Source organism: Galendromus occidentalis, unplaced genomic scaffold, assembly GCF_000255335.2.
Source record: "Galendromus occidentalis unplaced genomic scaffold, Mocc_1.1 scf7180000075554, whole genome shotgun sequence".
NCBI classification, from domain to species: domain Eukaryota; kingdom Metazoa; phylum Arthropoda; class Arachnida; order Mesostigmata; family Phytoseiidae; genus Galendromus; species Galendromus occidentalis.
Window position 1 is genome coordinate 122,884 of NW_003803544.1, and position 25,568 is coordinate 148,451.

The 25,568-nt window shown below is 50.4% G+C and overlaps 3 protein-coding genes across 3 annotated transcripts; 2 read left to right on the top strand and 1 right to left on the bottom strand.

The window, feature by feature from the left end:
- On the top strand, positions 1 to 5,807 carry LOC100898007 (sister chromatid cohesion protein PDS5 homolog B-B). Its single transcript, XM_018638920.2, has 18 exons — positions 1 to 78; positions 162 to 310; positions 460 to 539; positions 671 to 821; positions 958 to 1,105; positions 1,195 to 1,413; positions 1,505 to 1,609; positions 1,702 to 1,817; positions 1,911 to 2,016; positions 2,102 to 2,257; positions 2,653 to 2,748; positions 2,839 to 2,949; positions 3,075 to 3,290; positions 3,417 to 3,558; positions 3,666 to 3,876; positions 3,999 to 4,095; positions 4,204 to 4,431; positions 4,558 to 5,807. Exons 1-18 carry the CDS (start codon positions 1 to 3, stop codon positions 5,704 to 5,706), a joined length of 3,558 nt encoding a protein of 1,185 aa, XP_018494436.1. The 3' UTR covers positions 5,707 to 5,807.
- Positions 5,808 to 6,047: 240 nt separating this feature from the next.
- ebo (exportin ellipsoid body open) lies at positions 6,048 to 12,987 on the top strand. Its single transcript, XM_029111085.1, is given in 19 exon segments — positions 6,048 to 6,316; positions 7,175 to 7,271; positions 7,376 to 7,499; positions 7,607 to 7,803; positions 7,877 to 8,036; positions 8,139 to 8,418; positions 8,612 to 8,807; positions 8,908 to 9,096; positions 9,225 to 9,473; positions 9,564 to 9,755; positions 9,877 to 9,990; positions 10,100 to 10,255; positions 10,356 to 10,937; positions 11,069 to 11,170; positions 11,348 to 11,491; positions 11,640 to 11,828; positions 11,929 to 12,126; positions 12,220 to 12,306; positions 12,387 to 12,987. Coding segments are annotated over 18 exon segments (3,354 nt in total). The 5' UTR covers positions 6,048 to 6,316; positions 7,175 to 7,178; the 3' UTR covers positions 12,489 to 12,987.
- A 2,530-nt stretch (positions 12,988 to 15,517) lies between these two features.
- LOC100898295 (uncharacterized) lies at positions 15,518 to 23,736 on the bottom strand. The gene is made up of 9 exons (XM_029111088.1): positions 23,710 to 23,736; positions 17,348 to 17,520; positions 17,076 to 17,181; positions 16,901 to 16,986; positions 16,691 to 16,781; positions 16,460 to 16,598; positions 16,146 to 16,345; positions 15,851 to 15,995; positions 15,518 to 15,684 (listed from the first exon to the last, which is right to left on the bottom strand). Exons 1-9 carry the CDS (start codon positions 23,734 to 23,736, stop codon positions 15,518 to 15,520), a joined length of 1,134 nt encoding a protein of 377 aa, XP_028966921.1.
- Positions 23,737 to 25,568: the final 1,832 nt, after the last annotated feature.

Sequence of the window (25,568 nt, forward strand, 5' to 3'; positions counted from 1 at the left end):
ATGAGTGCTGAAGCTTTTCCCGCTCTACCGGACTTGGGAGAGACCGTTCCCCCTGGGGACCTGGAATCCAAGCTTGAGGTCAGGAAGAGAATCACTGCGAAAATACTGAGCATCCCCCCTCTCGTGAGCGAAAAATTCGCAATACATTCTCTTTCTCACAGGAAACATTGAATATCCTCAAGAATAGGATCAGTGGAGTTCGTCGGGAGATGGAGTCTTTGGCGAGGTCTTTGTCGCACAAGCGTTTCATACAGAATAAATCCAATAAGGTTCGGCTGCTGGCTGCTTGTTGTATCGCCGACGTATTCAGGTAATGTAATTATATCCTCGTCAGCGTCGGAACGCTGCTCGTGAGACTTCTCCTGGTGGAAGACACGATTTCCGACTCCCGATACGCTCTCCCGTCTGATTCCGTCGCTTCATTGATGGCGCCGATCTAATAGAAAACCATCAACACAGGCTGACGGCCCCCGAATCCCCCTACGACAACAGAAAGAAACTCAAAGAAATTCTCGAGTTCTGTGTCGAGCAGTTCGAATGTGAGTCCGGAGGGCATTCTGGGCATCCTGGTTGAGGAATACACCGTATAATGGATTGCTTATTCCGGTTCGGGATTACTGACACCGACGGTATTATATATTATATATAATATATATATATTCCTCAAAAGGTATCCAGAACGACGATGACTTTTCCAAGGAGAAATCGTCGTACCTCATCGCTTCTCTCGCCAAAGCAAGAACGTTGAAACTCTATCTAGATTTAGACTCGGGCCCCGATTTCGTCGTGAGAGTCTTCACTCATCTGATGGCGGTTGTCAGGTGGGCACCGTAATGTCGGGAATGGACTGTGATTAATCGCAACCTATCGATATTCTGACGATATGAATCATGCATGCATCGTGAGGCCTCTTCGTGGAGCACCGATGGTAATTTTCATGTCCACTTAAAGTTCCAGAGATGCTCATAAGCTGACGGGATTCACCGGCTTGGTCAAACAGTTCATAGTCGATATTTTAGCTTCTTTAGTAAATGAACCGGACAGTGTTTCCGATAATCTTATCGAGTCAATGAAGGAGCTGCTCGTCGGGAGGGATGACTCTCCGGTGGGTATGGAGACGCCTCCGGAATCAGATCACCTATCGACAGGCTCGATGTCTGCGGATGCGCTCTAAATTATTGCTTAATTTTCAAGGTACTCACCCAAATGTGCCGGGAAATCATCTCGAAGGCTGCCGACGGCTTAGAAGCTCACATGGATCGCTTTTTCAAGGCGGAATGTGGGCAGGGGCGAGTTCAGTCAACATACGAGCTGTTCGTAGAATTGTATGATTTGGTCCCTCAGAACTTGACTTGTTTCGTTCTACAACTGGATACCAAGCTCCAGGACAAGCACGATGCCGTCAGATCGGAGGTTAGTTCGTGGCTCTGCGGCATGTTGTCGGACATAGATCCCGCGAAGGAGCATGACGATGAGGCATACCTATTCTTCCGTGAATTCTCAGGCGACAGAATTGGTGGCTAGGCTCATGGCGACCACCGATTTGATTTCGGCGTTCCCGAGTCTCCACAACTCGTTCATTGCCCGGTATAATGATCAAAAGTATGAGGTAAGCTGACCAGAGGTAGCGCTCCCGCACCTCAAGATTCTGACATAGTGAATCGGAGCGAGCTGATCTGACCATCTCCTCCCAACCTCAAGATACGGATGAAATGCATCGAACTCTCGCTCCCCCTGCTCCTGAGCCCTTCGGCACTTCGCGACGAGATCGTGGAGGCGATAAAGAAACGTCAGTATGACGTGAATGAGAGCGTCAGGTGAGCCGTTATCTGACCGACAGCATGCTTGCTGGCACCCGACCGAAACCGACTTAATCTGCTAAAGAAAACACAACTAACAACTTTTTCCAGATTCCAAGTTGTTTTCACTATACTTAAAATGGCGGAAAAAGACATAATAGCCGCCAGTGATTCGGGTCTACTGGACATCATCAAGGAGAGATCACTAGATACAAATGTGAGTGGAGGCGAAGAAGAAGTGATCTGAAAAGGTTCATCAAGATTCCTCCGAGATTGGTGATCGATAAGCATTCATCTCTTAGTTCAAGGTCAGAAGACTCTCCCTGCTCGGTATAGGTCAGCTATATCGGAAGTTCACCTCGAGACCTCCTCCTCACACAGACAATGGAGCGGAGAGGCCTGAGGTCTGGGAAGAAGACCCCACAGCTGCTGCGAAAGTCGGATGGATCAGGGACAAAGTGAGTTCCGGGAAGCTTGAGTAAAGAGTCGACTGCGCGAGATCGGAATAAGTCGGGAGCGAGGCCTTGCTCAAGGGCGCGAGTTCCATTCGAATGGACGAACACTCGAAGTGTAGCGAGAAGAGGAGGCTCCCATTGAGCCATTGAGATTCGATGACATGATACCAGAAGGCAGTCTGGTCATGCTTCTGATGTTCTTCAATACTCCGAGTTCGGAGTCTGTCCGATACTTTAAGAAATCTCTGATGGCTCCTTTGACTGGGATATCGCCCTGATCGCGATGATCGAGTGATCTAACCCACTGACATCGCGAACTCTTATTCAGTGAGTCGAAATCGAAAGCGTGCTTTGGTTTCCGCGAAATTCTATAACGCTGTGCGGATCGTCTCTTCCAGGTGCTCCATAGGTACTATCAAACAAATCTCCAAGATCGTTTGATAGTGGAACGGATTCTCCATACTTGCCTCGTACCTTTCTGGCTCGACAGTAAGGTGAGCATCACGGCACCATGTCAGTCATCATCGGACTCATGTGGTTCATTCAGGATCTTTCCTGATGACTCAGGAAGTGACCCCTTGCAGGAGCGCACGGCGAAACTCCTTGGACTTTTCACGAGTTCCGATCCCAACGCAGTGAAAGCTCTCATCATGATCTTGAAGTTCCAGCATACCTATCGGCAACAGCTGAAAGGGGTATTGGTCATATCCGATGTTCCTTTCAAGCATCCATGCATCTTCTCAAAGAAATGATCGACGCATTGGAAATGAACTGGACACATTGTAGGATCTCGCTAACCTCGGAATCGGTTCCTTCCCAGATGATGCATCTCATAGACGAATTCGGCGCGAGCGATGAAAACCGCGAGAAACTCGGCGCCCTTCTCGAGTTCATGGCTCAACAAGTCTCGAACGATCGCTCCGCAAAAGACCATATTCTGGAATTTCTGCAGCAGGTCCGGGACTCGCACACTTTGCACCGACTCCTGATCGGGGTTTTAGAAGCGAAGACATTCAAGGAAGTCAACGAGAACGTGGCAAGTTGATTTTTCGAGCACGCGCAACCAGATCACATGTCTGACGGTGACTCCCTTTTTGACAGTAAGGCCGTGGTCCTCGAGAATCCATCTTCATCATCTCAAGGAATCACCGTCTTCTTCCAGAGGCTGATAATGATGCGGCTTGGCGATCCGAAAGGCGCCCTCTTCATTACAATCAAGCAGCTATTGGAGAGGGTTGCACCGTTGGTCGTCGATCCACCGGGAGTCTCCCAGATACTCGAAGTCGTCAGGGAGAAACTCGAGTGTGAGATGGAATTACGCTAAATCAGATCATAGATCTGCATTCGAATCGAATTTTTCTCTCGATTGAAGTTGGAAGTGGCTGAGCTCCCTCTCGAATTTATCCCACAGGTGTGAAAGAGGACGAGGGGCGGCGGTGTTTGGAGCTCCTCTGTGTCCTGTCAGAAGCTCACCCAGATACGTTCATGGATCGCGGAATACTCGAAGAACTTTGCGATTTGCTTGCCATAACTTGGGAGCCAGAAACGAATCTCCTACTCATAAACATACTTCATAACTTACGGAAGAAGGACGTCGCGGACTGCTACCCTGACGTGGCCAAGTAAGTGAGCCTCCTCGAAAGTTCACTGGATTTTAAGGATGATGGAAAAATGCTTCCAAAACGTTATGACACTCTCGACCGAATGAATCGGGGAGCAGGAGAAAATAATTGAAGTTCTTCAGATCGTTGAAGGATGTCCTCCTGAATATGCTCGAGAATGGAACCCCGAAACAAGCCAAGCTCGCTGTTCGCTGCATCAGCTGTATCCTCAAGGACGCTGTGAGTTTCCAAGATGCTTCTCCAGACATCGAGGGGGGATAATTCAGTCGCGATTCCGACACGCTACCGAAAGTCGAAAAGTCTGAGCCTTGCGTTACGCTATTGCAGGAATCTTGTCTCTCGGACGCTCTAGATCGATTGAAGCAGCTCGTCGTCAAGTCACCGAGGCAGCGCGAGACTATCCTCGTCTCTCTGGGGCAAATCGCGGGATTCCGACCGGATATATTCAATCCCTACCGCGAGCATATAATCGTAGAGGTCGCGGTCAAAATGATCCTCATGGAGCCGCAGTCAAGAGCGAGGTCGAGGTCTAATAAGCTCAACATGTCAGATGAGGTGAGCTCCTATGGTTCGTTGCCGCTTGTTCTTTTCCCAGAATTGAGTCGAATCGTCGCTTATTCGCATACATGACTCTCGTCTGCGGAAAGCATCAATGAGTCACATTTCCCATTTGGTCCCCAGGTTTCGTTGCCGGCGCGGAGTCGTAGGAGAATCGCAGCCTTGAGGCTCATAACCAATGCTCTGATCGGCCTAACAAATCTATATTGCGACCGAGCCACCGAAGTCGAAGAGGAGAAGAGGAAAAAGATGCTGGAGTTCATGAATTGGGACGCGGAGTGTACGTTACGGCTCCTCTTCACGGCAGTCGCTAACGAAGGCGACCTCATGAAATGGGGTAACTTATCAGAACGAGAAAGGTCTCACTTCAGACTGAAAGCCGGAACCTGCATTTTGAAAATTTGCTGTTTCAAAAACTTCGACGAGATTGCGACCGAGGCCCAATTTCGCACTCTGGTGAAACTCGTTACCGATCCGATGAAGTTTGTCCGTGAACGTTTCTGCGAGAAACTCCACCAGCGACTCCTAGCCCAGAAATTGCCGCTCCACTACATGGCTCTGTTTTCCTATGGAGCTCTGGAGCCCGACAGCGACCACCAGGAGCGAATGAGGGGATACCTTGAAGCGAACATCAAGAAAAGGAGGGAGCATCTTAAATATCACGACGTACATTCTGTGTCTCGAGCGTCGATTCTCCCCGACAACGTCATCGGATACGTCGTCCACATGCTGGCCCACGATCCATCGTTCACGCGCGTGGACGATTTGCAGACTTTGGGAAAAATTCGCGAGTGTCTCTGGTTCCAGTTACAGTTCCACTGCAGCGATAGCAACGCGAACTATTCCTTCCCAACCTACAGGAAACTCTTGGAGAATATCAAACGCTGTCGTGACCGAGAAAATCCCCACGATCGCCAGTTGCACTCCCGTTTGTATGCGGTGTGTGATCTGGCTCTGGGCTTGATCATGTCCAGAACCACGAAGTTCGACCATACGGTCCCTCCACACAAAGTACAGCTGCCCTTGAGACTCTTCGTATGGCCCGGTCCGGACACGCCTTATAATCCCAAATACTACTTGCCAACAGAACTGTCTTTCACCCCGCCAGTGAATAGGAAGGTCACCCCAACGAGCAGGTTGAGGCGGACTCCAACGACGCCCGCGGGAGGGGTCGGAACTCCTCGCAGGAAACGGAAGGCTGCGCAAGCGAGACTGACCGGGAGTGAGACCGATGACGGCGAAAGCCATTCGGATTTCGAAGCAGACGAATGATGAGCTCAACTCCAATACTCTGCTGCTCGAACGCTCCACCTCATGGGGATCGCATTCATTTAGGGAGCGATCAATCGACTTCTCGCGATACGAATGCAGTAGAATGTGCTAAATAAAACGAATCAAGATCTCGTCGGCATTCCGAGACTGTTTTTATCACCAGATCGCAGACTCCCTCATTCTCTCCTGAAACGCATGGTGTGTCGGGGTCTCCAATCGACTTGCGCCAATCTGTCAGTGCGGTCCTGGGGACTGTCGTCCCATCGGAAGATTTTCGAATGAGCGCCTCGCATCGGCGCATCCAATGGAAATGCTCGACAGCCCAAGATGGCCGCCTCCATGGAGCTCTGAATGTTCGCTTCCGGGCTTAAAGAGACATAGATAGACACGGGCATCGAACTGTTTCGGGAAGTCTCCTGCTGAGTTTCCCTACGGTTTAATGAGAGACAGGAACCATTCAATGATGGAGAAGGATCAGTGGAAATTGTTAGTGAGATCATGAACGGTCGTCGGAGTTCCCTGGTGTTTTTCACTGTCGGCGTTCGCGGAGGTGCTTCCGCTCGGTAGGAGAGGCAATTGACATCTCGTCTCACTCAGCAAAAACGTCAGAGTAAGTTAGAGCTGGCAATGGAGTGAACTAGCGTGAGAAAGAGCATCGAGAGAGGTTAACAATGCCGCCTCCAGGCCGGGAAAAGATCGTGGACCACTACTATCTATCTTAATAAACTTGCTTTCACATTAAGATCATGAATATTCTATGGCTTTGGGAATCTCTCTAAGTTTCAAATCAAGAATATACGGCGAAAACCGTAGTAGGGCTTGTGGGTGAGCGATCAAGCGATCAGTCTTGGCCCCGGCCTTATAAGGTGAGACTGTGAAGTCGCCTGGAGCGTATCGGTCCTCGAGGCCACACCTTCCACACTTTCAAGAACCTTTCGCCATAACGATTGCCGATCGAGAGCCACACTGTTCTCTGCGACGAGAAACCCGGATATGCGAGTCCGTTATCCGCTCGTGGTCGCATCATTTTTATAATAGGCGTAAGCTGTCAAAGTCTGGTAGTCACTCCACCCTGTTCCGCTCGATGAGGTGTGTGAAAATGTCAATGGAGGTCTGTGAAAACTATATGTCAATACATTCGTCAGTGAACATTCCAGTCGGGAGGAGACGTCGACAGGAGGCAATGAAATTATCCAAAGGTGCCGCAGGCTCGACCAAGGCTATGAGCAGTGAGGAGCAGAAGCACTCACTCCAGCGGAATGGTTTCCGCTTATAGAAGCGGTGCGCTGCTCAGGGCGCTCCTTTGTTCTTCTGTGTTCCTCCAGATTCTTAACAAGCTCATCCAAGGCAGGATTCGGGATGCGATAGGATCTTCATATTTGGGACCATTCTCAAGGACGTGATTTCTATGAAAATTTCCGGATGGAGAGATCCTCGATCAAAATTTTCATGAGCTCTGGTATTGCAGGAACATGACGGACGAGAAGGAGCGGAGTAACATACTTCTAGCCCTCCAAGCTCTCTTAGAAGAGTTTTATTCAGCCTCCTGCACAAATGAAAGGAAGGTGGGTCAAACACACATAGCGAGAAACGATTTCGTGGGATAAGCTCTGTCTAGCCGGGAATCACAGAGAATCGGAGCGCCTAACATGCATTCCCCAATTCCCAGCGCATCATCGAGGAACAATTGACGAGTTTCTCGAGGCAGAGCAATGCCTTAGACCTGTGTCTATCATTCCTGTCATTGACGCGTGATCCCTACGTTTTGATGTTTCTGGTCAATCTCATCGAAGGTGAGCACAGAGAGTAGGTGAATGATCGTTTTCCCTTTTTCAACCTCAGGGAATGTTAGCTGCCGGACTTCTTACGGCTCCTAACCATCTCTTTCCGACTTCCGCAGGTGCTGTGCAACGCTCATGGCATCGGTTGATGTCCGACGAGAAAATTCTTATCCGGCGATCCGTGGCTTCGGCTCTACTCTCCCCATCATCGGAAATGGTTGCTTACGTCCGCAACAAACTGTGCAAGGTCTTAGTCGATATCGGAAAATTCGATTGGCCACATTTCTATCCGGACTATTTCAACAATATCTTCCAAGTAAGTCTTGCGATTGTTCGGCTATGAGCGAACTCCTCGGCTAGGCCTTTTGGTGATGGAGTTTCGGTTCCAGTTGATAAACAATCATCCGACGAGACTCGTGGGAGTTCTGTTGCTGCGGACGACGTCGGAAGAGTTCATTTCTCCGAAGGATGATCTCTGCGCTTCACGGAAGAAAGAACTCAAACATTTCCTGAACAACCTTGTTCCTCAAATGCTGACCTCCCTTACCGGTAAGCCGCCGTCTAGTTCGTTATCGAAAACCTGATCATTAAATTTTCCCGCTATCTTCCTTTCCTCCCTCCTGAGAGTAATTGCAAGCGTTCGATTCTCAGGAGTATTGGACGAGATTCTGATGTCATGTCAAACCTCATCGTGCACACCCCCTCCATCGCCAACGCATCCTTCGTCGGGCCAGTCCTCGTTAGCACCCCTGACGAGTTCTGCTCCCGTAGCTCAAGCGTATATAGGAGCCGCATCCGGAACGCACTTGAACGTCGAGTCACATCTGCACAAACCGGAGAGTAATCAACAATTGAACCCTCATAAGCCGCTGGATGCTCCTTCGAGGGAACTAGCTCTGGCGTGTCTTTCAGCCCTGGAGCAGCTCACTAGGTTCGATTTCCGTTCTCGAAAAATACGGGATCCGCCGTTTCCGCGCGTTCTAAACAGTCATCGATCCCGGCAACATTATTCAGTCCTCTATCAGATCGATATTGGAGGAAAATCAAAATAGAAATGCCGGAACGCTTATCATGCAAGTGTCATCGGTCCATGAGCTCTTACCGTTTGAGCTTGCTCGTTGCAGTTGGGTATCCATTGGCTCGAATTTCGGACCTTCAATGCTCAACACCCTCTTCGGCTTCATCTGGCTCGGTTGCGGAGAACGAGCCGACGTGAATGCTGGAGCCGCGGTGGCCGCCGTCAGTGTTATCAACGAACTTGTTTATAAAAAGTGTTTCACGCAGAGGGACACGCAGGCCTGTCTAGTCGCAATTTTCGAGGTAAGATGCGTTGTTATCTGTTTGCGGCTGTCGTTTTTTTCATCGAGTCGATTCGAGTGGGGAAAGGATCTACACCTCAAAGTTCCCATCTCCCCTGCAGAATACATTCCGTGTGCTGCAGTTGATCACACAAGCCTCCGGCGTACAACATCCGCGTCTCCACGAAGTCGATCCTTTACTAGTCACAAAACTCGGCGAGCTCCTGCATATCTTGATCGAGAATCATCTATCGAGATTCCCCGACGAAACCCCTGACGCTGCCCTTGTGCAGTTTGTACATTTAGTTCAGGTAAGGAGGAAAGGCGTGTCCAGACGAGTGAAGCTAACTGGACTCCGAATATGCGAAAAAATTGAGGAAATATAATTTCGTCCTGCATTGCTTCTGATTCTGAAAAGTAGAATCGTTCTTCCCGATAGGCTTTCACCCTCGGTCTCAATGATGGCGAGCAATATCTGGTCTCTTTGGACACTTGGCTTAGTTTTTTCGAGAATATCGAGGCGTCCGGGAAAACGGCCAAATACAAACAGATACTGGGGAATCTACTCAACGAAGTCATGTCACGCGTTATGGCCAAAAACCATCCGCAGATTATGGAGATGTCAACCGAGGGCGACGAGAGTGAATGGGAGATTCATTTGAGCAAAAGTCTCCAAGTTGTTTCCAAGGTGAGTTTTCCCTTCCTTCCGAGTCGGGTCCTTCCGTGTTACCCTATTAGCGTGGTTTCCATCATGAGTTTCCCCCTTTCGTACCCTCAGATATCGGAATTGGTCGTGGAAGAAACCTGTGTGCATATAATCTCTGCGTGGGATGCAGCCGTGGCATCGTTTGACAATGGTCAGAGCTGTACAATCGAGCAACTCAAAGATCTTTCCACTCTGGCGCGAACGATCGGATGTCTCGCTTCCTCTCTATCTTTGCTCGTAGAGAACTGCATCAATGCCGCTCAGGTAAGTCATGGGCGGACGGATCCCCTTCCGAGTCTCCGAGAAATTTCGGAAGCGATCAGAGTTAGGAAGATGCCTTGGAAGAGCAAATTTCGGCCCTCTCTCATTTGATCTTTGCTTCCAGATTCCGGTTAAGCTTGTGGGTGATCTCCTGCGCGTGATCCGAAGGTGTTCGGATATTCGGCGTCAGAGTGCTGATCGCATTGGCGGTCATCAGTCGTCGGAACACATAGTCTCGGTAAAATCTCGTACTCGACGGCTCAATCACGATTTCGAGATGATCGAAAAATCTCATTCACGGCGGAGGTCTGTCCGCCGATTCCGCATCGGAAGTCTTCTCAGCCTGAATAACCGTCAAATGAATATTGCAGGTCGAGAAAGAATGTTTTGCGAGCATACAGTCGTATATGCATCTGCTTGGTGCTTCCATGACAGAGAACGCCCACAATGGAGGTTCCGTTGGACGTCAAATTGTGAATGAGGTCGCAGAAACCGCTCTCGAGGTGAGGAATCCCTCTCGATTCGTCCCATTCGGGGATCGAATTCCGCTTCGACATTGACAGCGACTTGACAATTCATTCTCAACCCTGTTTCTCCGGGCAGGCGTGCCTTGAACGGCGGGGAGCGTCTGCGGCTGCATCGGCCGTCCTGATGTCGCTTACGACGAAGTTTCGATTCCCATACCTCATGGAAGGTCTCTACCCGAAGCTTGTGCCAATCATCTGCGGTTTACGCGGTGACGAAGACGTGATCCTGCTGAGGAATTGCGCCGTCAGTCTACAGAACATTTGCCTTCTGCCGTGGATTGGAGTGGAGGCGATCGACCAAAAGTTTGAGACTCGAAAAACCCACTACGAGGCCGTCGTGCAGAACCTACTGAGCAACGCTCATCAAAGTAGCAATAACGCTTACCGAACAATGAACGGAGCCGTTTCCCCAAATCAGAATCATCTCCAGAGCCACATCGAACGATCCAAATGTCGTCAGGCTGCCATGGTTTTCGAGATAGCAACTGCGATGGTGGAAGCCCTGAGTTCAAACTGCACCAACAAATCGAAAGCGGTCGTTGCCGAATGCTTCGAAAAACTCCTGGAGGCGTCGGAGGAATTGCTTTTCAGAGAGGGTCAACATATCGAACCTGAAATCGGCCAAACCGTCATGGCCTTCTACAAAGCTTGTTTCCAGGTGAGGCTAGACTTTTCTTCCCATCGAACGTGTCGACGCATGGATACGCATCCCCACGAGTCATCTCCCTGCTCGGGGGATGAGGGAAAAGATCTGAAAATTCCAACGGAAGGCTCTCTTTCCGATTATAGATCATTCCGAGCAAGCTTGATCGGTTCATCGATCGATTACTTGAGATGACGGGTTTCGCGGGCGCATTCGTAACCGAGGCTCGGCTAGTTCCGTATCTAGAGGTGAGTCATGCTGCGTTTCGAACGCCCAAAAGACGGAAACTCCCAAATATGACAGGGATCGGGGGAATGAGATTTTGGAAGTTCATGCGCGTAGATATGCCGGGCATGGGTAGTCCGACTCAATTCACCGATGCTCGACGGTCTCATCTGAGCTATGAATCTTGTTCGCTAATCCAGGGATTCCTTGGACTACTCCGGGAAATTCTGCTGAGTCCGTCGAAAGGCTCGATATACTTGAGACGGATCCTTCAACTAAGCCTCGAATTGTGGCCCCGCACAGTATCTGGCGAAGGGGAAATGCTGCGACCAACCTTGATACAGGTTAGACGGACATTTTAGCCGTGCTGAAGACACATAACAACCCTGAATTTCCTTGGATGGATAGCTCGCTCATCATCTGTCCCTCGCCATACCCATGTTTTTTTGGAGATCGGGAAGGATCGGAAGTCAATCGTTTTCACCTTTCTAGCTCTTCCATCACATCCTCGCTTTCCACTGGCGACACTTCTTCTCTACGAATGTCGCACATCTGATCTCGGCCACAGGAAGCCCGGCTGTCGATGGTGAAGTCGCTAATAAAGCCGAACTGGTAGCCATCATGCAGGCCTACGGCTGGTGCCTCGTTCAACAAACAAGGGATATCGTGGCTTTTGGAGAGGTAAGAGAAGGACGTTCTCTCTGAATTTCAGTCGAGAATCTGGCTCATGGACGAGTCGAGAACATCGAATCAATCGGAGCATTTTCCCCGTTTTCCTCAGGTCCTCCGGAGTCTTCAAGAGCTTAATAATAAATGGAGGCTATACAAGAGACCTATTTTCGAAAGTTTGATGATGGGCGAATTCCTCGGCGTCCTCATGCGTGCTCTGCTGGCGAAAAGTCACGAATTGTTCCGAGATGAAATCTTGCAAATCGTGTTCTCGATGGCGCTGGCCATCGGACCGGAGAGATTCCAAGAGGTAGGATCAGGCATATCGGTACCATGTCTTTCCGGGAATTATCGGCGATATTCACAACAGGGCGGGTTAATTAACCCGTCGCTTGTCTTCCAGGGCTACATGCCCCAGTTTGTGGCGCAAATTGAGAATCTCAGCAGCTATCAGAAGGAACAACTCATCAGGGATTTCCGCGTCCACGATGTGAGTGCGAAACTAACCGTGTTAGCGATTATAGATTGCACTCGACGAAAGCGGTGAAATGATCGAACTATTCTCCGCAGGAATTCACATTGTTTTCGGAGAACCTCAACAGTTTCTTCACCGATATCCGTTATTTCCTGATGTGCAATCAGGTACTGCCCCCATCTTCCGTCACGCTGTGATCGGTCCCAGCCTCGAAAGGTGGAAATATTCCTGACTTTGGTTTCGGGTTTGGATTGCCTGAGCCTAGTATTCTGAACCAATGCATAGTATTTCGAGTCTGACTGGAGGACTCGACGTAGCTTCCCTCAAATTCCAACATTCCTCTGGAACTTGACGGTTTTCGGAACCATTACCATCCCCCTTCCGAACGCTTGTCCCGAATTGTCTCAAATATTGGGTATTGGAGAGACCCGGACCCACGGGAGTCACGAGATCGGATGGTTCTTCCAAACAGTCTCATCTTGTGGGTTCCTCTCTCTTAGTCGGCGAATATTAGTCGGAGTTCAATGATAGCCGTGCCATCCTCAGCAGAGTGACCAATTATCGGGAAATTCAGAATTTCCATGCGAGCGCAAGATTGAAGTCAGATGACGTGAGGACTGTTTTATACTTTGATACGACACTTCACTGGCGTCTCGGAGAGCGGTCTTCTTATAAGAGATCTAATAAACAATCTAAAAGAAATTATATCCCTTCGTGTTTAATCTTCGGAAGACGGGGCCCGCCCAATGCAAACAGACTCTTCGCAAGATACCAATCGAGACAAGACAATTTTATGTAATTCAGCCGGTGTATATTTTATTATAATAGGCGTAGAAGTGGATTATCATATCTGAGTGACGGAAATTTCCGCCATTTTCGAAACGTTGTTTCATTCTCTAGAGCGGTCTATCATTAATTTTTGCTGATTTTTCCAAATCCAAGTGTCGTTCTATATTTCTGCGTCTTATATAGCTCGTGCTGGCTCTTTAACATCTTCCGCTTCGTGAAACTCATCGAAAATACCCTGTTCGAATATATTCACTGACCTCGGGAGGTCTGATTACCCTGTATCTGTTATTCATCGGGACTGTAGCGAAGGTTCGCAATAGTCGATTTTCTTTTTGCGACGCTGTTCGTCAATCCGAGCTCCTTCTCGTCGATGCGAATCTCCAGAGTTGGCTGATGATCCCACAGAAGTCCTTGCAATGGATTGTTACAATGTTCGAACAATATCTCGCTTTGCTCCTTATCGTACCTAAGTTTCGAAGACACGACCCTGCGTTGTTTTATCATTCGAGTTCTCGAGGTTCTGGAGCCGAGGTCTTCCTCTCCAGACCTCGCTCTGCAGAAGCAAATCGAACAAACGGAAAAGGAGAACGCTCTATAAAATATCGCTATTGTCATCGTTCTCATTGTCATTGTCATCTCCCAAGTAGTTATGATTAAGTTTTAGAGACGATGATCACGATCCGTGTATGGGACAACAGCCGAGACGGCGCATCTCCAAAATACCCTGTACAAGCTATCCGAAGTCGAATCCGAAAGCGGTGTTCGAAACTCGGTGTTCGATACCCTAAACTGTCTGCTTCAAACTGCGTATGTGGGCGACGACGGAGGTCGTCGGAAAGAATACCACAATAATTGAGGATCAGCGATGAGAAAACGCGATGCATCTGAAGACCTTTCGGATGCATTCGAGTGATCCAGAAGCGGAAGTCTGACCTTGTCGCTTGCTCGGTACTCACTCGAAACAATATGTCCCTCATTGCCCCAATCATAACGAGGTCTTCAGAATTTTCGGGGAAGGATATAGAATCGACGACGGAAAAAAACGGATTAAATCGACTGCTAGAACGCGAAGGTAAAAATACATGATCATGCAGCCCAATAGTGGAACGCTGTGTCAATTGCGGTTGTCTTCGACATTCCAATCGATAAATGAGTTGACTTCTATGTTTACTCAAAACTGTACCTCTCGCGGTTATTCTGCGCTTCGTCCGTCTGTTTTCTGCTTACGCTGCTATGAGTTGCTATATAGCGATTCTCTACATTTTGGAGGGGCAGCCTCATTGCGTTTCTAAAAGGGATCGTTGCATCAATGTGTTTTCTGAAACCACTCTGGCTCTTCACCACCTTCATCTGCTTCGTCGAGGATTCAGAGACCGAATAGCCCTTAGTTGAGGGAGGGAATTTCCTATTCGATTCGGAGAATTATTTCATTGTCGTTTCATACTTCCTCAACCGTAGAATTGAAAGTATCGGGAAAGAACTCTATGTCTAGACGCTTTGTGTCGTTACCCTGTTCCACCTGCGCTCGGTCGATTGCTTGTATATTGTTGTTATTATTGTGTTTTTTTTTATATAATTATATATGAAGTATAATAGGTGCTCTTGCATAAGAATTTGAACTATCCAAGACCGGCAGCCCCTCCTGTATCATACTGTCCGAGCTTGGCCCGGATTTTGACGAAATAATCATCAAATCATCACCATGTTTGACCCTGTTAAGTTTAAGCCCCGTCATTCCGGTCGTGAACTCCTTCTTGCTCCGTTTACCTCTTCACTCTACGTTTCTTCCTGGTCATGCTTTTCGCGCAGCCCTTGGTTCTGGCTCCGGGTATATACCCGAGTAGGGCAGACTTGATAGCTATCATCTCGGGTGAATGATTTTGACTAGAACTTCTATTTTGCAAGCGTGTTCCGATTGGTTTGAAAATCGAAGGCGACGCTTCGTTAGCAAAGGGAGCTTCGATTGCAACTGCTGGTGATTGCAAGGGATCTCCCATAGAAATTTGGAGTCATCGGAAATGAAATTGCACGGGTGTGAGATTTTGCATCGCTCTTCCCCCTCCTGACGGAGTGAGTATGCTCGGACGCGAAATCGTAAGTGGCCCCACCGGGCTCCTCCAAGGGGGCTCGACCGCAGATCATGAGCCGACCTGCGGAGACGGTGGTTGCTGACATGGTGAAAATTATTAAAAATTTCTAAGCGACTTCATCCTTCGAGAGGGAGAGAGAGAGGCATATTGGAGACTGCATATTGTTCGGTGGAAGAAGTTTCGTGGTGCTTTCAAGAGGCTATTTCACGGCGGCCGATTATCGTCTAGTACTGCGTTCTGTGGACAGTGGTGCATCATATGGCCACCGCATTCAACGTGGAAGAGTTTTCTGCTGGTTGCTTGCCCATCTAAATTCTAGCGGCGCGATTCCCTCCGGCACGCTTGCACTAGACGTTCCGCTGTCGTGTCGTAGCGTCTTGGAGAGCTACGAGACATTGCATTAGTTGTTGCTGGCCTAAGAGAGCCTGTTGGAGCTGCTGCTGCGATACGAGCGCCTGCTGCGCCACAAGAAGCTGGGCTTGAAGCATTCGTTCAACTGATTTTATCAGTTTCCCTGGAATCAAACGACGACGACGTCAACGAGAGCTAGAAGGCTCACCCACGGATATTCCCGGGGACACTCTAGCCCACTCATCGACCGAAAAGTCAGAGAGCTCCACGACCGGACCGGAGTCTGCCGCAGAGATTCAACATCGATCGGTGTTCATATGTCAACTCACGTGAAAGAATGTCAGGATGGTGGCAACACTTTTTTCTTATTGACTTCTTCAGCTGATTTTCCACAGTGCTGAATCGGATAGTTTTCTTCTCGCTCGTGACTTTGCCGTCTTGCATATCGTCTTCAGCGTCTAGAACCCCACCGTCCTGAAATTGGGAATTCGATTTTTCACGATCGAGTCGATCTGATCAGATGGTCACTCTTCCCTTCCGTGCAGAGAGATGAATAGAAACTCCGTTCTCGATCAGAGCTCCGATGAAGTCACCAAGCGACTCCTTATGATCGGCTTGCCGTACCTTGGAGAGGATCTCCTTCTTGATACCACCCGTGGGCGTCGTTGTTTCGGGGCTTGCGGCCACGGTGGCGTTCGCCAGAGAAGTTTGGAGAGCGTTTAGTACGGCCGAACCTCCGCCGGAGCTGCAGCTCGACAGAGGTGTCGTTGAACAATTCCGTTCTTCGTCTACATAAGAAGATGTCACCTCTGAAGGTTCACTTCCTGCACGAGAAAGTCAAACTTCAGAATGCGCCGGCTTCTCCGCGTCGGAGCCCAAATGCCCGGATCTTTCCGACATCTCCACAGAAATGAGAGAGTGAGCTCAGGATCACTCACCGATCCTCGATTTAAGCGTGCTTGTGATTTCAGCGTTTCCGTTCGCGTGTAAGCCAGATTCTTCTGGTGTCTGTTGAGAGTTGCCAACAGCCGATCTTTTCGGACAAACGAGAGCTACGGGCTCATCCGACGAATCGCTCTGGAGAAAATAAAATAAATCGTAGATTTGTTTTTCGAGAATCCAGAACGATCCAAGTCGTTCTCGACCTACGCCTCCCTCATCATTCTCACCTGGTAAATGAAGTTGTCCCCGAGAAATCTGTGCATATATTGGAACCAGCGAATGTCTCCGCCACGCAGAGGTGCACCGCGCATCGTCCGTCTGTGGAAAATGAAGCAATTTAATTTCGAAATCGCAGCAGTCTGAGGGTGGCCTCCATCGTTTGTAAGGTTCGGATAGCGAGCGCTGAAGTGACTCTGCAGTTCAGGCTCCAAACTGACCTGTACGCCTGTGTGAGATTGTCGATCTTGACCTTGATCTGCTGGGTAGTTACATTGAGTCCATTCTGTGCGAGTTCATCCCTCATCTGGAAGGGAGCAAGGATTCGAGTAAGTTGAACAAGGGAGTGTTTCGATCTCCGAAGCGGAGTGGCCTGCGAGTGCCAGCGAAGTTTACCTTTTCATAGATATGGGCGTTTCTTCGGTGGCTCTTCAGAGCATCGTGATGCTTTTCCCAGCTGCGTATGAACATCATGGTCTCCGACTCTCTCCACTGACGTCGTCTGAAATTCGACACGTTTTTCTGCGTTTTAGCTCCCTCCTGACGGTAGGCCGGGGGCACGGCTGATTGAACCTCCGAATCGCAACCATTCAATTTGATTGATGCGAATTCTCGAGATTTCTCTCTGAGTGAGTCATTCAATCATACCTAATGTTTTGTTCACTAACCTGCGAACGACAAGCGGGCTCCCCAACGATTCGCCAACTCCAGCTACCAACCCATTCGACGCAGAGCCATTTCCTAATGCGGGTGGTGTCAATGTTCCCGGACCTGGACCCAGACCTGCTCCCAAGCCTAGGGGGGCGTCCACCCCTCCCGCCTGACATAATTGTAGCATTACCTGGAGGGCAGAAACACACGCTGTCATTTCACATCGATTCGCGTCAGCCTCCTGTCGCGGCTGAAGCGCGTCGCCGCTACCCCCTAGGTGGAGGATTTGATCCACGCTGACTCAGTTGCTTCAAACCTCCAGAATTGCGGAGCTCATCAGCGGGAAACTCGTCGACCACTCATGCTCTGAGCTGGTGCAAGAGTTGGCGAACGGATGTGCTCGAGGATTCGTGGAAGCAAACTGTCGCTGCTGTTGCCGCTTTAAAACAATCGACTGATCAATAAAATGCTTCAGCCTTAACAATCGAACACCTCGTTCGCCCTCGTCAAGAGCTCACTTACCGAGGCACTCTAGAGGAAATCAATTCCCTCCTTACATTTGTACCTCTTGTAGCAACACCAGCGAGAACTTGGTAATCGTCGCCGACTGCTGAGGTGATTCTCGAGAGGGAGGATTCGTTAGAAAAAAACAACGCGAATAGTCCGCGAGTAGTAGGGAAGGAACAAAATTTGAAGAGGTATATTCCGACCGAGGGGGCATCCGGAGCCAGAAACTGGTACCTATGTTGAGGAGGGTGTACGAGGTCAAGTGAAGTCGGCCGACGTAGGCTTATCAATCAATTCGGAGACGTGCATTTCAAGCTATTTTGACATTGCGCCGCTCGATTGCCAAAGTATATTCGACCGGGAGACTGTCATGCTCCCGACCCCGATGCCCTGTGTTTTCTCCCACAACAACTGTCATCGCCGAACTCACGTCACGAGTCACGGCTCACTACGACGTGCGCTACGTGCCTAAAGCGTACACTGGTAGCCTTCAACGAAATTCGTCGTTGAACGAATGCATGACTCCATCACATAACTCATTCGTTCCCTATCTCACGTCTCGATTCACAACGGGAGGCCCAGAAAGGCTGTTTTTCAGGAGCATTACAAAAAATCTTGTTCGAAGAATTCATCCGATTCATTATGTTCGGAAAGTCTCGTGCTCGGTCATCCCGAATGACCTTTGTCGTGGAAGTTGGATACTCGTCGTGAAGCGCATCGCGTCCGATACGATTTTGGATTCACCATTGTGTTCCGTTCATCGAGTTAGGAGCCTCTCGTTGGAATACAAATCTTCCAACTCTCATAGAGTATACATATTATGGGACATCCCTCCCTCCCGCAGGCATCAGATACTGATAACGGACTGGACTTCGAGGTGGAGTTGGAGCCCAATATGGGGAAGGATCTGAAGCGCTCGCAGTATTGAATGGGCTGAGAGTGACACACGAGCAGCGTAGCGAACGAGAGAGCGCCCGAGAGGGGAAATGTCGTGTATGCTAGGAGAGTACAGAGCCTGCACAATATCGTGCACACGCCGTTCGCATCGGAGAGGAATGGCTGGTCACGCCCGAAATAAATTCGAATCAATCCACGACTGCTGAAGCGAGGCGGTTGTTGAAATGCTCACTGGTCCGACAGGCGCATTGTCCGCGGCCATTGCTACGAGCCATGGTTCGGATTTTGTCTTGTTCCTGCTCATTCCTGCTCATTCCCGCCGGTCTCAAAGAATGATCCGGATCCCAGAGACCTGATTATCATTGAAGGAATCCGACCTATTCCTTCGACGGTACCCGTTCGGTTCTCCAGGGGGCCCATTTTCGAGATCTGCGGTCGAAATCCTCACGGAGAACAACATTCCGCGCAGGGAATGATAAAACAGAGACGACGCGACGTCGACAATCGGTCACATTGGGATCCCCATAACTCGCGTCCGAGCCGCGGAAGGCTTCGATCGTTGAAGGCTGCAGTGGCCGTCGTTATTTGGTCCGTGAGCTAGTAGAGAACAAAAGACGCCTAGCTCCGCGGAGACAGAGAGCCCGGTCGATGATGAGCTCATACGAACGTGCTCACGAAATGGTTCCGACAGCCGGCTATCGATGGAAACCGGAGATACACACAAGCACTCGGGCGAATCACATGTGTATAGTGGGGCGCGTGTTTGTTTCTTGGGGCTCGTTGGCCACGCCACAAACTGATCCCGAAGACTCCGCCACGGACAGTCGAGAGTGGTACCGCATATATCCGTGCATTCCCCCCGATCCGGCATTCGACTCCCTCACTATGTATAAACAAATATTTACCAGGCGTAGCTCCATCAACTCGGGGCGGCGAGCCCGGCATTTGCAGCAGAGGATTTGGGGAAGATTGAAGAGATAATGTCAATATGACAATAATCTCATGCGGAAACCCGAGCCATAAAGTCAGATCAGATCAACGGAATAACAGAGGTAGAGATTAGCTTCCGTTTCAAATGCTGATGAATCCCAGAGCAGGTATGATGTTGCGGACGCTGCTCGAGCAAGGCAAGCTGAGCCTGCGCGGCTTCATCCAAAACAGCCCCTGTTTTGATCCGTAACCAGTCGCTCATATATACTACAGGAGTTGCGGCGATTTCGTACCCGAGGAATGTAATCACCCTTGGTTGGCAGATCGCTTGTACTGCGTCCTGCAGCCAGAGGAGCTGCAGATCGAATCGTGGAGAGACCGAACGCGGCAGCAAATTGTGGGGGCGATGGCTCTTCTAAAGCCGAGTATGTAGAGATTTCAGGGGAACGGACGTCGAAGGGCGCGTAGAGGGGCAGATCTCTCCTACTGAATAATGGACCAAGCTCGGTCCGTCCTCTTCTACTGCTGCTTGTGGTGCCCTTCCCTCGGAGTCAATGTTATCTCCCACTGCTCTTCTCTCTGATATGACCCAGTTAGCATTGCGGCCACTCGCCCCTGGTCCTCCTTCGTAGTGGACGCCGTGTGTAGCTGTCTTGGCAGCTGCCCGGACGGTAGCGGGCTCCCTTCCTATTTCTTGCTCCGAGCAGCTGCGACAACACGTTCGGTGTCTCGATGGGCCCCATTGATTAACAACAACTATATATGGCTCGAACCGGCAGGGATTCTTCAATGACCTTCGCCAGAGTTCAACACGTACTTTTTCTTGTACGTCTATTTTTATTCGGCCCGATAGTTTCGGAGGCATCTCCCCCAAGTGACTGAGTTGCATCAGAGATGCATCTGACATCTCGATGTGCATGCATCCGATTGTTCGAGGAGCCCGTTCAAAATCAGAGATTTCGCAACAGTGGAATTGCGCGGCTCAGTCAGCGACAGCCAGAAGCGTTCTGAGCACGTCCGTGGACCTCGAACAGCATTCGCGCGAGAAAATTAAAAGCAACCCGGTCATGGAATCTAATGTAGATGTCACTTCGAATTAGAGTGTCGATCTGCGGAATTGCGCGCTGCTGCTGCTGCTATCATCACTGCCGCTGTTAAGAATTCGCGCGGCAAGCAGACGCGTTCCTCTCCGGATAAATAATTCACTGACGACGGAAAAGTCATTAGCAACCGCTACGCGGCGGCAAATGTCGAGCTTTCGAGATTCGCGAGTTCCGTGAATATGACCGGAGATATGCGACAGTCTTCGGAGTCCCGAGGAGTGATTTCCCAACTTCAGTTGGTCCCGACATCGACGAGGGAACTTCACGGATCTCGATAGCAGATTCCGCATTTCGAAATCCTAAACTCTGCGAGCTTGTCGTATGGAATTATGAGCGGCCTCCCATATCTCCGGGATCGAGTGCAGGTGTACGCCGCATGAGTCCCGTTCACGTACGTCGCAGCGGAACAGCGGGGCCGTCAGATCGTACCGTGTAAGCTTCCCTTATTGAACGGAGTTGTATATCACGGACCCGACTCGAAGCAGGACAGGGTGGAGGGATGAGCATTTACGGGCGATCCTCCGGAGGAATATCACAGCCTATTCGATGCGCGCTTCCCGGAAGTTCCAGCGTGTGCGGCTTCCGGCCTACATTCACACCGAGAACTCGATTCCTCTCGTGATAAGTCTCCCGAATATTCCGCTGCCGCGGCTTGCAACCAGCTCTGGCTCGAGTCGCTTCCGCAGATTTCGGAAAGCGCCCAGTACAGCTCAGAAGCGTTATTCCTTTCGGAATGATATTTTCAAGCTTGTGAAGTTACCGGCGGATCTGCATATATCAGACAGGACGATATTCCTCCAATCCGCCGGCTCGCATCGGAATCGGGAGTGTCACGCGAGATTCACTTTGGACTTCCGGCATCTCTCAAAACCGATAACGGAATGCAGAGAACCATCTGTGAAGTTTCCTCGATCGTCTACCAGCGGACTCGAAACATCTATGGTTCGGAGGTCTGCGCTAAGACAACAGGGTATTTCGTGAACCATCGCTACTCGATGTTCGCAGTGCAGAAAAATGATTCCAGCTCGTCTCCAGCTCATCGCTACGGTGGACTAATCCAATGGAGATTGGCGTATTATCACGGGGAGAGGACAGGATAACGAGGTGATCCAAATTGAAACCCGTAATGAGATTTCGCTGGCTGCGCGACTCCGCTCTCGATCTGCCTGATCCCGTCGGTGCAAGCCGAACTTCGTCCATCGGCTCTTTCATTAGGAAGAAGTTCCGACGATACCTCCGACGAGGAATGTGATAAATGGAAGCGGGAGGCGTAAAATATCCAGAATGAATTCCGGCCGAGATCGCGAATCCCTCCTATTGTACACAATGTCGGCCGCGGAGAGGAATAAGTGATTGAGCCATCGTGATTCCGTGTTCACGAACTTCCGACGGAAGGCGCAGGGGAGGTCAGGAACTTCTCCTTCAGAGGTCTATGGCTGCCGTCCACGCCCGGTAAAGGGTTCATATCTATTCGCGCCACTATTCTGTTGTGTCATGTTCCAGCCCGCCTCCAGACCGCGGCTCTTCAGGCGCTAGGTGCGGGATTCAGGTCCTGGGGTCAGTCGCTGAAGGAGGGCCGTGGAAATTAGGTCTGGCATTCATTCGCAGAGGATCGGGACTAGCGCTTTCCGGGAGAAATATTTCCAATGGTTCCCACTCGACCTCGCCGGCTGCGAACTGCGGCTCGGACCCTGCACGCGAAGCTCGCGCCGCTTGGAAATTTTGGCAACCGCGTCCGATCACCAAGCCTGGACAATATCGGAATGACTCCGCGAAGGGAGAGCTTAATCTTCGGGTCTTCTTCGGAACAGCTCGTGAGCTAACCGATGGCATGATAAGGGTGGTTCCCTGCTCTTTTTCTGAACGCACCCGTGAACTCCCTCAAGGGGTCCCGGTGCCCTCAATATCATGAATTATTATCGAACATCACTCTCACGAGTCAACCTGGAAGTCGACCGGCGGAGCGAAACCGAATGAATTCGGGAGGTTTATCAACCGAATATACGATTCCCGATCTGATCGAGGGAAGAGATCTCACGTTCCCGCCGCGACGCCGCTTCAGACGGAGAGCGGTATCTATTGCGGGTCAACCAACGCGATGTCTTCAATCTTCAACAGCACGCGTTACGATCGTTGCGGGAGTGTCGGGACGTGTTCTCCAGTGGAAGGCGTATCTACGGACGTAATCGAGTCCAGAGCACGAAGTTTGGCTAGCTCCCTAACTCTGGACACGGCGGAGAACGGTGAAACGCTTCCGTGAACGAGTCATAGACTCAGATCGGTCGCGCTTATTGTTCAGCGGTGCACAACTCCCGCTCGCTTCGTTTGAATGCGCGACCGGCTATTGATACCGTGAGAAGAATTCATCGGCGTCGACTCGTTTCCGCCACAATGTGGACAGAAATCAGACATTCGAAAAGCCTGTGCTCGCTTTTAGAAGCGTTCCCGTTCGATCCCCGTCACTCCCGTGAGCATGCCGCTCATCTCTTTCAATGTGACGATAAAAGAGAACGGAAGCACGTATCCATTCGACTTCGTGTTGTCTCAGGTGACGATAATGGCCGTGTGTATCGAAGAATTAGCCTGTGGTCTCACTCGGTGACAAATGTATCGCGGTCAGTGAAAGCACCGCGGGGAAGTCATCATTAATCATTCCTAATGGAAAGCTCTGCTAGCTGATAGCGAGCAGCGGGACAAGCGAGCGGGTGAGCGGACCGACAAACGGGAAAGCGGCTACTCCGATCCGGGACACATTGATACCGAGGCAGGTGAACGACGAACGCACCGACTGACCGAATTTGACGGACAGGACGACCACGTAAACAGTGGGACCGATGCACAATTTCGCAGAGCGACACTCGCGTTGGAGCATGCGTGATTCGAGAACCGCGAAGAAATTCACGCGCGGGGACTACCTATTGGAAAATGAGATCATCGCTTACCTGAGACGCGCTTGTGAGATCATCCATGGCGCATGGACGGTTGTTGCTCGGAAGCTTTGTCGCTGGCACCAATAACAAGCACTTTGTCGTTCAAGCTTTGTATACGGCGTATACGTCCGTCGATGCTTCAGGCGGGCAGGGGCAGTTTCCAGAAGGCGGATGGTAGGCAGAGGTCGTCGTACACACCCCAGCCATATATGTGTGTACATACATATATCATATATTGCTCTCTCAAACGAGTCTCTCGCGCCGCGATCCAGCCCACCCAACCCCACTACACTGAGGCGCTCTACGCATACTCCTCCATAGAAATAAGCGGCGTATGTGACACAGCCAATCGGAAGAGAGTGTGAGCTCCGAAGTGTTCGTCAGACCGGCCGCATTTCTTTCGGAAGACGTTTCGAATCGCTCTCGAACGGAAAGCTTTTCCAACGTCCATTCTGAACTGTTCTCGGGACGACCCCACGAGAGTTCACGTTGCGGAGCTAACAGCGCCGCGCCGGTGGGGAAGAATTAGCGGAGTGCGGGAATGGGCTCCGCCGACCCCACGCGCGAACATTGGTTACGAGCCCGGCTGGGAAGATTTATGATGTGGTTGTTCCTCCCCATCGGTGTTCCGTTCATTTATCATGGCCCCCTGCTTTTCTGCAACAACATCATTTGATTCGCAACAGTTGATACACGTGCTCAACACACACGAGCTATTTAAATAATTCGATCGCTCGCGTAGATGGCCATTCGGGGCTGCCGTATTTTCCGTCCGAATCTGATAGGGGTTTTTCCTCTGTTTCTGAACGGACAGAGAAACGTGACACGTAATGCTTGACGAATGAGTAATAAAGAAATCAGAGGTTGTTACACGACCGCGACAAGGGCGATCCATAAAAAACACGATATTTATCTTATCGTTGCGCGGTATTCTGTTCACGACGTGTGTCACGTTGCGCGGCGCTGACAAGTCGTTAAGCCGACTGCATCGTATTTTGCTTCATTGTCGGCGGAGTTCCACAGTGAATTCTGTCGTCGCCGGTGAATTCGGCAGCTTCCGCGGAAACGCATAGATCAGAAAAGCGAGCGCCGAGCCACGGCTTTTCTCGAGCTGCTTGACTTGGTCGTGACTCCGTATGAGTCATTTAGAGTGCGTGTACCCCGAAATGGATTTGAGGCCGTACGCAGCTTTTTCCCGAGAGCCGAGTGAGGGAGAGTCCAAAATGCCATCTCGACGGAGAGCGAAAGAAGGGCCCGTAGTTAGTCTATGGGGTCGTCCCTCGCTTACAAACCGCCAGCCAGCCATCCGAGCGACCATCCACCAGCCTCATGGCTAGGCTATACGAGTCTCGGATCTATACAGACTTCACGCTCCCCTCCCTTTTACCCATTGGGCCTCATGGCGTCATTTCTACAATGGCCAAGACATCTCTCCCATCGGAGGCCGCGTTCAGAGATAATGCGCAATGCTCCCCCGCTCCTCGAGCGGGTTCCGACTGCACGACTGGAGGCTTCCCTAGCTGAAAAGATTTCAGGAAAGTCGCCCAACGCTCTAAAGAATTCTCCAGAATACGAGTATCACGCGCATGTAGCGAGCAGATGGCGTTCTGTATACGGCTCGGATTCCGGAAATCAAAGAAACCCTTCCTCTCGATGGGGAGGCGGAAACGAGGGAAGTGGATTCGATCCGAAATCCCTCTGGAGAGCCCACGCACTTCAGAACGCCATCCTCCATGAATTCTGTTCAACGTCGCCAGAGGATGTAGATTGTCGTCGGCCATCTGGCAGTGTTCCGGAATCGATAAGAATATCCGCTCGCAAGCGTACCCAAACGCTGAGAGAATAAGTTCAGGATATCACCATTGCCACCG